Consider the following 13,890-nt stretch of genomic DNA (forward strand, 5'->3'; position numbering starts at 1 on the left):
TTATTATTAGTTTACTGTCTGGAATCTTGAAAAAAAAAATTGTTTAGTACCCCTAAATTTAAAAGACATAGATTTTTATGAGTGCTTTCTTCAGGATTTGAGATCCATATTTATTAGCAAAATTCTTTTATCAGATAAAAACTTGAATGATAATGCAAAAATCTGATCCTTGCTAAAAAATTCCGTGAATTTTATCACTGAACTGTTTTAATTAAAGTTGTCAAAGCCTACAAGTATGTGAAAGATTTTCTTCTGCACTCTGTTGAAACCACAGTTAGCATTTTAAAATCAAAACATTTATGTAATAAATATCCATCTAAACCTTGGGGAAAAAAGCCTAGGTAGCAAATGGTTTACAGTCTGGGAACAAAGTTTTACACAGAAATATAATCTGCTGCAAAAAATACAAGGTAACAAATTTGTAAACAACATCAAGCCTCAACACACTCTTAAAATTTGTTAAACATGGAATGTATATGTAATTTAATAGTCAAGAGGTGGGGGGGGGGGGTTATCTATACATAAGAAAGGTGACTGATGGATACTAAGCTTTGTTTAGTAACTTAAAATAGAATTACAATGTGGAATTCTTTTTAATGCTTCTTCTCTCAAAGCACAATGACTTAACCAAGACTTGGAATTCTATTTAACAATGTTGCCATGGTTACAAAGAAAAGATCATGTGTAAAAATTCAAAAATGCTACTCCTCTTACAGTTTGGATGATTTTAATGAAACATACAAGTTTAAAAATATTGGGATACATACTTTGTAGAATAGAAAAGTGTTTCAAGTCCAAAGTTTCTTTTCATTTCCTTTATTATAAGTACTGAGCTGCCAAACCTTTAGATTTTGGCATAGGGCTTACAGATTAAGTGTCTTAAATACACCTTATGATTTCTGTATGCTTCTGACTTCCTTTTTTCTCATTTAAAAGTTTTGAATACAGGAATTTTCAAAGCTTGCCAAATTCAGTTTTCACTATTATAATAAAAAAAGTCATAGTCCTTGCAATGATTATTGTATTGTCATTGTCCACTTCCATGCACACCTGCAATCTCCATGCATTCACAAATCATCTATTCATAAAAAATCTCTAATGGCTGAGGACCTCCGAGACCCCAAAACCCTACTTTACAATTTTCAATTTATGATGGCAGCTCTTTAAGTACACACCAGAGAGCAACAATCTCATCAGAGACTTCTGATTTCATTCATTTTTAACCAAAATTTAAAAAATATGACAGGCCAAAATTACAAAAGATAATTAATTTTATGTGTACTGACTTTTGATTATCATGTAAATATTGAACAAAAATCTATTATTTACACTGTCTGTTAAGTAACCATGCATGAACAAAGAAAAACAACATTTCAGTTGATATTTTATTATCACATACACAAAGACCAGGACAACATGGCACAATTAACAGTCAACAGATATGTGTAAGCTGTACAACTACTTTGTTATAAACTAAGAGTCAAAAAAAGATACAAGATGTTGTCCACTTGTCAATAATGTCTAAGATCCTACCACAGCCACAGTTAATATAAATCCTAACAGTAAGTAGTCTATTCACCATTTGTAAGTTATGGTCAGCTAAACATGCTTTCAAAACTAATTTAAGATTATAGGAATACACATGTATTACTGTTGGATGCTAGAACTGGCTCATACTGATGGTAAATGAAATACCAACGCTGTATCTACTACCAAACACCAGGAATGAGAACAATTTTGCAAATACATGTATGTAAAATAATATGTAAAAAATCCTCAAATGTAATGCCTAAAACATAATATATCTATATGTAAAACAATTACAAAAATAAATTTATAATACACACGTCCCTAAAAATGTTTCTATGAGAGTGTAGCAAGGATGGAGAAAGAGAGAGAGATGTAAAATTCATTAACCTAATTTTTTATGACAATGAATAATAACTGTTCAATGAAAAAACTGATATTGATCTAACAAAAACATTTAATGAAAAAAGGCTCAACCTCCCCCTCCCCTCATCCCTTTTCCCATATATGTGATATAGGAATACATTTCATGTTTTAATTGGTCCCAGAGACATTTGAAAAAAATTATGGACAACAATTTACAATGTTGCTAAAACGATGCAATTTAGCAAAAGGAAATTTAATGTATGTTCATGTATATACATGTACATTATACATATACTAAAATTTATGTGAAGAATTTTCCTATAACTACCATTTCACAAATAATTTCTGTGAAAGGAATTTTTTGTCATTGTACCAAATGAATGATTTAAATGCCCACCTTTTAAAATTTTTAGATAAAGTTTTGGAACATCTTCAGTATCTCCAAAATTGCACAACCTTAGAACAAGGAAATTACAACCCTAATACTTTTTTTAATGGTGCCATAAAATTAATACAAATTCCTGATCTAATAATGCTAAAAATGATTTTCTTTTTAAAATATAATACTGATAGTGAATTCTGTTGATTTTCTTTTATCCCATTCACAAAGCCATGTGATGTGCTTGAGTGGGGTATTAAAGTAGCTAAGCCCCTAAAGTGTTTGAAATTATGTACAATTTTTGCAAAACAATCTAAAACTCTGCTGAAATAAAAGAATCAGACAGGCCAGCATTAATTTGTTGTTGTTGAATGTACTCCAACTCTCATATTTCAAGGTGGGTAGGTAGGTATTATCTTACAAATAGATAATCATCAGACTTACAGATTCATTGATGTTTTCATAATGTATAGACAAGACAGCTAGACATATTTAATATTTATTGTTGTAAAAACTTTAAAACTAAAAATATCTCTTAGAAATGAAAAAAACTAACTTTAAAAAAGATAAAGACAATCTGTACTTTCCCATGAACAAATAATAAAATAAAATTTAAAGAACTGAAATAACAAAAAATGATCAGGTTGGGGTGATTTTAGCAGGTTGGTTGGAGTACATCAAACAAATCATTTTTTATTATTGGCCACATGTACATATTATAATGATACCAATCATTTTACAAGTCAATATTTCCCTGACAACAAAATTGATAATCCCTCCTTGAACAATGTCGTGGCTCTTAAAAACCGCTCGGCAACCACCTGAGCATTACATGGAGGTCAATAATTCCACTCAAGTGATGAACACATTTCAAGCTGATTATGCAACAAAAACCAAACAGAGATTAGTTAATGTGATTTGTCACAGCAAGTCTGTGTGAATATATTGTAATGCACTCTATAGGTTGTATGACAATGCTTAATAATTAATGGTCATTTACTTGGATACATTAAAAAACTTACATGTATTGGGACATCTACAGCATTAAATTGGTTTAACTGATGAATTTACAAATGTACAAGAAGCCATTTTATGTCACTGTATCCAACCACCATAAACACAGAGACCTCCGACATAATATCTCAAGGGAGACAACTTGACATTCATACACAAGTCCAATATCCTCACAAAAGCACTTACTCTGAACTATGAACCTTTACAAACCAAACTGACAATGTGATTATTGCACTCTATGCTAAATGGAATTGGTCATTCTTGTATCTGTCAGGAAAATTGAAAACTTCATTCACAAGAACACAGTCACAGACAAAAATGATATATTAACCTGTTATGGAGAGGCAATTTTAAAGCAAAAATGGTATAAATTGACCCCCATTTTTTTTTTAAACAGAACTGAATTAAAGTGAGACTAGTACAAAAAGTAAATAAAATTTGTTTTGGAGAGTATTGTCCTTCATTTTAAAATCAGAATACTAGTACTATGTACTTGTCATTTTAAAAAAATGAAACTTAATTTTTTTGTTCCTTCCCATACACGTACTGCCATCCTTTGCAGAATCCACACACACTCTCAATTTCTTCTCATATTATTAGGAGTTACAAAAAAAGTGGGGTTATGTTGATAATAACAAAGTACAAAACTTTAGCTCTCCATTATTAAAAAAGAGATTCTTCAGCGCATTGTTCAGAATAGTCATTATGACAAACAAAGGCTATAAAACAGTGTTCATACAGCTATACCTACTGTAATGTAATTCAATAGCTACTGGTGAACATGTAAAAATGATATGACCTCAATTATCACAATAACGGAACTCAAAACCTTTAACTTAATTATAGACTCTTGATATTGTATACATTTGTACAGAACACTGGTACAATCACAAACCTTAGAACTACTAACTCTAATACTACTACAGATTACATTGTATACACTAACCTTGATAACTCGGTGGGTATCAACCTTATCAACTTCTTTATATATACAAGACAGAATAGATTGTAGTTAACATTGCACATAAATATAGAAATAAGACTGTAATGGCTGTTAAATGGTTAGTGATAGCTAGAGCTGTAGTGCTTCACGGCATAACTGGATTAAAAATATTTGTTAGAATAATTCAGCTTCTGTATAGAAAGTTGATGTAATCTGTTAAGTCTTTGGAGGAAATCCATTTCCTACACAAGAAATACCAATTCCTTTGTCTGACTGCAGTGATATACATCAATTCTCTTCTCCACTAATCATACTGGTCACACAGACTAGAGATTGTAATGCGCTACCCATCATTTCAAAGTTCACTGAAATTCATCATCAGAACTTAAAAGGGTTGTCTTCTCATTAAATTTCCTTGTGGTTGAGCCAACATGAGGGCGCTGTGCTTGCTGGCCTTGGGCAGTTTCTGGTTGTTGATGGGGCAACGGCCTTGACAACACGTCCCTCGTAACATTACCATTGCGAGTGGGACGATTCTGGTACTGTTCATACGGCCATCCATCTGCCTGTTCCTCCTCGTGAGGGATCTTACTTCCTTGCTGTGTGTATTGTTGATAATTCGGGTGGAAGTTATGAATTGCATCCTGCATTATGTCCCTGGGGTTCATGGTTTCCTTGAGACTGCTGGATATGCTCTGGAGAGACACCGTTCTTCCTGTTGTATTGGCGGGCCCCGAGCTGTAGATCGAATGAGGGAATGCCAGTCGCAGTGCCAAAGCAGCAAAGAACATTTCTATGCAAATAAAGAAGTTCTGGTATCCAGCTGAGACAGTACCTAGTCCAACCTTCATGGTTCCATTGTCAGAGAAAATAGGACTTATAGCACCTGCCTTTTCCAGAATTGCCAGCACAATACCTGAAAAAGGATGAAGACGCTTGTCAACAATTGTTCATTTATAGAGACACTGTAGATTCCTAAATATATGTGAGGAATTAATGATCACGTAATTTTGCGAGAAGCACAACTTGTGAAATTAAAAGTACTTGCTTATGTTATTATGTTGTGGAAATACATGTAAAAACTCTTGATCAACATTTCATTTGAGAATTCATGATCTCGCGGCATTTATGATTCATTTAGTGATACTAAGCAAAATAAGGAATCTACAATATCCTAAATGAGATACATGTAACAGAGATTTTACAACAGTTTTTTTGTTTAACCATATTACAGTGGTTCCCGTTTTATCGAATAGTCAAGTTGTCAGCCTTGTTTTATCCGAATAGCCGAAAATTAGAATAGCCGATTGCTTCATACCGAGTCCAAAGATAGATGCATAGAGCTACATGTATTGATAATACATCGTAGCAAATTTCCAGCTTGCACATTCGTTTTCTTTTGACATGTTTACTTAATGACTTTACTAAAAATAATTTATTTTACTTACTTATGAATTTAATATGAAATTTTTTTTCAAATAAATTGACGTATAGAATATATTCTTTGATAGTTATTGCCATCTTTCTTCAGCACATGTTTACATTCCTTCTTCGATGGTCGCCATTTTGGAAACGGAAGTAGACTAAATGCTTGACTAATAACCGTAAACTATTTTTCCCTGGATAGATTGTAAATTAAAAATAAACAAAAATATTAAATATATGTAATTGTTTCGTTTTTATTTGTTTCTTTAATACGGTTGCGTATTTTATACTGTGTGTGAGTTTACCAGTCTCGTTCTTGTTTGCTGAAGAGAGATTTTGAGAGCCATGTGGAGAAAGATGGTATGAATTTTGAGACGTATTTTTATAGAACGGGCCATTTATTATTTTTACCATAAATTTTGCACTGAAAAGTGAATAAATATTAAGCCAATTGACCAAGTTAAACGATTGAATAGGCTTATTTCATTATCCAAGTAAATTGTCATACACAAGCTAATCAGTTTAATAAATAAATTTCACGCCGAAAAAATTGCAGATAATTGTCATAATTAACAAGTGCATCATTGAACCCAAGCTGATCACCACAACTGTAATCAAAACATATCTATTTACTATGCCCACTATTGACACAGGTAAGGTGCCTGTGTGCGTCCAGCCGTAACTAATCCCCTCATTGTCGTACTCAAACCAGTCAAGGTAATTGGTGTCAAACTGTGTAAACAAAGGCTTCACATACGAAGTTGGAGGTGTGAACAAGGTGCTGATTATCAAAAAACACTATGATAGTCTAAATTTTTGTATCGGATAAAACGAAATTCCAATATTTTCTCATCAGAATATCAGGTGAAATTATTAATAAATATATAAGAAATGGTTTTGTGCTCTGATATTATATTGAAATAGCCGAAATATTCGTTAAACCGCTATCCGATAAAATGGAAGCCACTGTATTATAAAATGAAATGCATGCAATGTAAGTATTGTTTCATTCTTTATCAAGTAATGAGAGAATGATATGAGACAATAGTTTTACAAAGGTATGTCTTGTACTGCAGCAGTTTTGGCACTTTTAGTATAAGTCAACGGCCTGTTGGCAAATCATAAGCCATGGAGATGGAACTAAAAATCCGGTAATTCAAAAAGTAAAATCAATTCTTCAGGATCATAGTCAATTACCTGCACTGGTCACTAGAAGTATATTTGAAATATATTTGAAACTATATTTGAAAAATGTCTGGTAACAAAGCATGCTTTCTTGAAAAGTTGAAAATATAAAAGTTTAATGCCAGGGCACACATATTAAAAACTCAACAAGAGGCCCAAGGGCCTTAACGGTCACCTGAGTATAATACAACACTAAAGGATCCATGGAAGTATAAAACAAAATTAACTGATAGACGAAGCAATGTTGCTAAAGAATTTCAAACATAGGTAATCAAAGATTACGAAGCTCACCTCGACAAATGTTATCTGTAAGTAAGGCAAATCTCACATCATATTTTTTTCAAGTTAGTATACATCCCAAGATCAATTTCCATGCAAGTTTGGTTTAAGTAAGACTTATAGTTACTTGGAAAAAGACCTGCTCCAAAAACTTTAACTTGGTCACTCATCTGGAAAATCTAGGTCAGATTCAGCATCCGAAGCAAGTGTGGTAGTGTCCATCCCTAGATGCATCATCCATGCGAGTTTGGTTCAGGTAGGGCTTATAGTTACTTGGGAGTGGACTTGCTTCTAAAACTTTAACCGGGACGCCAATGTAGGAGGTATAGCATAAGCTCATCTCGACTTCGTCTAAGTGAGCTAAAAATCTGGTAAAAATACCCTTGCTTATTGTAATGTGCTAGACCCGATTGATCTCCTTTGGATCATACTTGGTTTTCCCAAGTCTTACAGGGATGATAATGAATGCAAAATATACAAATACAAAGAACACTTGCCTATTGTGTAAGGTATTCAATATATACAGATTTTTTTTTTGTCACTTGCCTAGTGCTACAATTCAGTACACACAGACTTGGGTATATACAACGTGGTTATTTGCCACTTGTCACTAATTACAATAAGTCACTCTGGCCCTCTGCGATTCTTTGTTCACTTTGATAAAGTATAAAACAACATCCAGTCTCCTGTCAACCACAACTCCTTTATAAGTGACACTAACTTAGATCACCACATAGTATACATACTGTATACAATTACAACTTTTGCTAAATATATAAATAATCTTTATGTCAATCTTTTATACAGCTTTCCAGGCAAGAATCTGACTTTGAGCATACTTTGCTCATTTAAACCAAACATTCACTTTATTTTGTTTCTATATATATATAACATTCTTTCTTGTATTCTCATTCAATCAAATAACCTGTTAATTAAATTATATACAAGGATTTCTTGATTAACAATATTTAGCAAAGGGGAGTAACTCTCATTTGCTTCACATCACAATTGTGTACTCTGTCTCCTAGATAACCTGACAAGCAAAGAAAAGGCACATTTACTTATAATTAAATTTAATACATGTATTTACATTGATATTATTGCATTTAGCTTGTTTGCTTAGTACTCAGGGGCAGAGAAGAAGTTTTTCAAAGCATTAATGCATTTTGCTAATTAATCAATAGAACCCCACCCAAGCTCAAGAACACCTGACCCAGGGGCCATGAAATTCAAAATTTTGGAAGAGGCATCCTTTCTCATCATAACTATGTATTTAGTTTGTTTAATTAATACCAAGGGGCAGAGGAGAAGATTTTCAAAGCATTAATTTATTTTCAGTATATAATAAATAAGCCCCCCCCCCCCCCCAACATGGAACCCCTCACCAAGAAGGGCCATGAAATTCACAATTTTGGAAGAGGCATCCTTTCTCATCATAACTATGTACTTAATTCATCGGCTTAATACCCAGGAGCAGAGGAGAAGATTTTTAAAGAATTAATGCATTTTCACTATATAATCATTAGAGCCCCGCCCTAGCACCAGAACCCCTGACCCTGGGGTCATGAATTTCAAAATTTTGGTAGAGGGCTCAATGCTTATTACAATCATGCCAACAGTTTGACTGCTTGATGTCCAGGAGTAAAGAAGAAGATTTTTAAAGATTGCATTAATTTTGATGGTTTTAGCCCCACCCCTCAGGCCCCAGGGGGGCAGGGGCCATGAATTTCACAATTTTTACTCCCCTTCACCCATAGATGCTATATGCCAAAATTGGTTGAAATTGGTTCAGTGGTTCCAGAGAAGAAGCTAAAAATGTTCAAAAGTTTACAACCGATTGACGACGAACAATGAACGACGTACGCCGAACGACGACAGACAAAAACAGATAGCAATAGGTCACCTGAGTGACTCAGGTGACCTAAAAACAAAATCCATGTATGAAAAATTATCGTGCTTAAATTTTCGATACATTATTTCCACAAAGACTTTAAGTAAAAATTACCGCGATGTGAAAAAAGACGAGATTACCGCTTGATCAATTTGGACTGTGTATAATACGACCAAGCTGCGTTTTTCCCAAATGTTCAGGCCCAAAAAGGGGGTGCATATTTTTACACCAATGCATATAATATTTGGCCAAATATGGTAATTGACTTTTATTATAAAGTTAACTTTGACGCTGACTAGAATCTAGTGTGTCATTTCATAATCAATTTCTACTTTTCACTGCGTCTTCAAATTATTATAAGACAGCTAGTCAATGTTGATTATTTTAAGAGCAGATGGACATCAATATGATTAATTACATTTTTATCAATCATCACCTTGCAGGACAAGTGTCACCTGAATAAACATCCCATTCCTTGGGAACAGTGTTCAGTGTTCCAGCTAGGGTGAAATGGAGGGGCGCCGTGCCCCGCCCTCAAATCAGTGCGCCCCTCTGCCTCCCACAGGGGCCCCTGTGTCCCTTGTTAGTTCCCCGTATCATTCTGACTGTCCTTTTCCCTCATTCAAATAATTAATGTGTTCCAAAGCAGATTACCTAAGGACAATCAGCAATTCACACCTCCTGCCATGGACGATTACGCAATGAAACTCGCATTACGGTACCTGTGTACTATACAGGTGCTTACTTTCAATTACAGGTGATTAGGTAATTACTTTGATCACTTGACAGTCTGAATAGGGGTTAAAAGCTGAAATAATTTGAGAATGTCCAAGGTATCTGTTTTAATTAATATAAAACTAGAGTCTTGTATTATAGCGTTCTAAAAATAAATCACGAAGTGAAAGTAGCATTAACATTGACCTTCACTTCTATTGAAATCGTTAACGTTTTTCTAAAATAAAAAGAAGGAATTTATAATTTAAATAGTACAGAAACAAGTATAAATATTCAATTAACAGAAACAATTATTTTCTCCTTCATTATAATTTTTGACACTCTGGAAGGTATTTTATACATTTACAGATATGTAACTGTATTCAATTTCATTGCAGAAGTTTAAAATCTTAATTTAATTAATCAATTATCTGCCACCAACATGACCAATATGATAAAACAAGCAAAAATGATATTAGCTTTAAATTGTAAGTTACTACTAATATGTTACTGATGACCTACAAATACTGTATCTATTTTATACATTTGCCAAAAACAGACTCAATCAGCACATGAACATCAACATGTACTGCACTGAATAATGAGAGACACTAGCTAGTTTATAATAAGAATTATAGTGCTATTATTGAAAATAGGAAATAAGAATAGAAAATGATTAAAAAAGAGAAAGAAAGTAATATTTATTCTCAGAGGATTTTTAAAACTCTTTTTTATATATCTTAAAATCAACAAGAGGCCCAAGGGCCTTATAGGTCACCTGAGTATCATGTATCAACTTTGCCCTGAGCCCTGCCCTAACACCAGAACCTTGACCCAGGGGGCATAAAATTCACAATTTTGGAAGAGGCACTCTTACTCATCATAACTATATTCTTTGTTCATTGGCTTAATACCCAGGAGAAAAGGAGAAGATTTTCAAAGAATCATTGCATTTTTTAAAATGTAATCATTAGAGCCCCCCCCCCCCCTAAAACCAGAACCCCTGACCCAGGGGCCATGAATTTCACAATTTTGGAAAAAGCAACCTTGTGCACCTTTACCATGTACTTAGTTTGTTTAAATAATACCCAGGAGCAGAGAAGAAGATTTTCAAAGAATTAATGCATTTTCACTATATAATCAATAGAGGCCCCCCCTCTAACACCAGAACCCCTGACCCAGGAGCCATGAATGTCACAATTTTTTAAAAAGGCATCATTACTTGTCCTACCATGCACTTAGTTTGTTTAAATATCCAGGAGCAAATAGAAGATTTTTAAAGAATTAATGCATTTTCACTATATAATCAATAGAGCCCCCCCCCCCAAACACCAGAACCCCTGACCCAGGGGCCATGGATTTCACAATTTTGGAAAAGGCATCAATGCTTGTCATAACCATGCACTTAGTTTGTTTAAATAATACCCAGGAGCAGAGAAGAAGATTTTCAAAGAATTAATGCATTTTTTGCTATATAATCAATAGAGACCCCCCCCCCCCCCCCAACACCAGAACCTCTGACCCAGGGGCCATGAATTTCACAATTGTAAAAAAGGCATCATTACTTGTCCTACCATGCACTTAGTTTGTTTAAATGATATCCAGGAGCAAATAGAAGATTTTTAAAGAATTAATGCATTTTCACTATATAATCAATAGAGCCCCCCCCCCCCCCCAAACACCAGAACCCCTGACCTAGGGGCAATGGATTTCACAATTTTGGAAAAGGCATCAATGCTTGTCATAACCATGCACTTAGTTTGTTTAAATAATACCCAGGAGCAGAGAAGAAGATTTTCAAAGAATTAATGCATTTTCACTATATAATCAATAGAGCCCCCCCCCCCCCACACACACACACCAGAACCCCTGACCCAGGGGCCGTGAATTTCACAATTTTGGAAAAGGCATCAATGCTTGTCATAACCATGCACTTAGTTTGTTTAAATAATATCCAAGAGCAAATAGAAGATTTTTAAAGAATTAATGCATTTTCACTATATAATCAATAGAGCCCCCCCCCCCCCCCCCCCACACCAGAACCCCCGACCCAGGGGCCATGAATTTCACAATTGTAAAAAAGGCATCATTACTTGTCCTACCATGCACTTAGTTTGTTTAAATGATATCCAGGAGCAAATAGAAGATTTTTAAAGAATTAATGCATTTTCACTATATAATCAATAGAGCCCCCCCCCCACAAACACCAGAACCCAGGAGCAGAAAGAAGATTTTCAAAGAATTAATGCATTTTTCACTATATAATCAATAGAGCCCCCCCCCCCCCCCCCCACCCCACACCAGAACCTCTGACCCAGGGGCCATGAATTTCACAATTGTAAAAAAGGCATCATTACTTGTCCTACCATGCACTTAGTTTGTTTAAATGATATCCAGGAGCAAATAGAAGATTTTTAAAGAAATAATGCATTTTCACTATATAATCAATAGAGCCCCCCCCCAAACACCAGAACCCCTCATCCAGGGGCAATGGATTTCACAATTTTGGAAAAGGCATCAATGCTTGTCATAACCATGCACTTAGTTTATTTAAATAATACCCAGGAGCAGAGAAGAAGATTTTCAAAGAATTAATGCATTTTCACTATATAATCAATAGAGCCCCCCCCCCCCCCCCCCACACACACACACACCAGAACCCCTGACCCAGGGGCCGTGAATTTCACAATTTTGGAAAAGGCATAAATGCTTGTCATAACCATGCACTTAGTTTGTTTAAATGATATCCAGGAGCAAATAGAAGATTTTTAAAGAATTAATGCATTTTCACTATATAATCAATAGAGCCCCCCCCCCCCCCCAAACACCAGAACCCCTGACCCAGGGGCAATGGATTTCACAATTTTGGAAAGGCATCAATGCTTGTCATAACCATGCACTTAGTTTGTTTAAATAATACCCAGGAGCAGAGAAGAAGATTTTCAAAGAATTAATGCATTTTCACTATATAATCAATAGAGCCCCCCCCCCCCCCCCCCCCCCACACACACACACCAGAACCCCTGACCCAGGGGCCGTGAATTTCACAATTTTGGAAAAGGCATCAATGCTTGTCATAACCATGCACTTAGTTTGTTTAAATAATATCCAAGAGCAAATAGAAGATTTTTAAAGAATTAATGCATTTTCACTATATAATCAATAGAGCCCCCCCCCCCCCCCCCCCCCCACACCAGAACCCCCGACCCAGGGGCCATGAATTTCACAATTGTAAAAAAGGCATCATTACTTGTCCTACCATGCACTTAGTTTGTTTAAATGATATCCAGGAGCAAATAGAAGATTTTTAAAGAATTAATGCATTTTCACTATATAATCAACAGAGCCCCCCCCCCCCCCCCCCCCCCACAAACACCAGAACCCAGGAGCAGAAAAGAAGATTTTCAAAGAATTAATGCATTTTTCACTATATAATCAATAGAGCCCCCCCCCCACCCCCACCCCACACCAGAACCTCTGACCCAGGGGCCATGAATTTCACAATTGTAAAAAAGGCATCATTACTTGTCCTACCATGCACTTAGTTTGTTTAAATGATATCCAGGAGCAAATAGAAGATTTTTAAAGAATTAACGCATTTTCACTATATAATCAATAGAGCCCCCCCCCCCCAAACACCAGAACCCCTGATCCAGGGGCAATGGATTTCACAATTTTGGAAAAGGCATCAATGCTTGTCATAACCATGCACTTAGTTTGTTTAAATAATACCCAGGAGCAGAGAAGAAGATTTTCAAAGAATTAATGCATTTTCACTATATAATCAATAGAGCCCCCCCCCCCCCCCCCCACACACACACACCAGAACCCCTGACCCAGGGGCCGTGAATTTCACAATTTTGGAAAAGGCATAAATGCTTGTCATAACCATGCACTTAGTTTGTTTAAATAATATCCAAGAGCAAATAGAATATTTTTAAAGAATTAATGCATTTTCACTATATAATTTATAGAGCCCCCCCCCCCCCCCTACACCAGAACCCCTGACCCAGGGGCCATGAATTTCACAATTTTGGAAGAGGCATAATTGCTTGTCATAGCTATGCACTTAGTTTGTTTATATAATACCCAGGAGCAGAGGAGAAGATTTTCAAAGAATTAATGCATTTTCACTATATAATCAATAGAGCCCTGCCCTAACACCAG

General features: G+C 35.2%; 1 protein-coding gene across 1 annotated transcript in view; it reads right to left on the reverse strand.

The window, feature by feature from the left end:
* Nucleotides 1-1,371: 1,371 nt before the first annotated feature.
* LOC133199548 (transmembrane protein 184B-like) overlaps nt 1,372-13,890 on the reverse strand; it is a 28,725-nt gene continuing 16,206 nt past the window's right edge. The window contains exon 8 of the mRNA XM_061335366.1: nt 1,372-5,145. Within this exon, the coding sequence (XP_061191350.1) occupies nt 4,592-5,145 (554 nt within the window). The 3' untranslated portion in view covers nt 1,372-4,591. The remainder of the gene's footprint in view (nt 5,146-13,890) is intronic.

The sequence above is a fragment of the Saccostrea echinata genome, unplaced genomic scaffold (genome assembly GCF_033153115.1).
Source record: "Saccostrea echinata isolate AGI-Se365-2 ecotype Australia unplaced genomic scaffold, CSIRO_AGI_Sech_v1 ptg000034l, whole genome shotgun sequence".
Classification (NCBI taxonomy): Eukaryota; Metazoa; Mollusca; class Bivalvia; order Ostreida; family Ostreidae; genus Saccostrea; species Saccostrea echinata.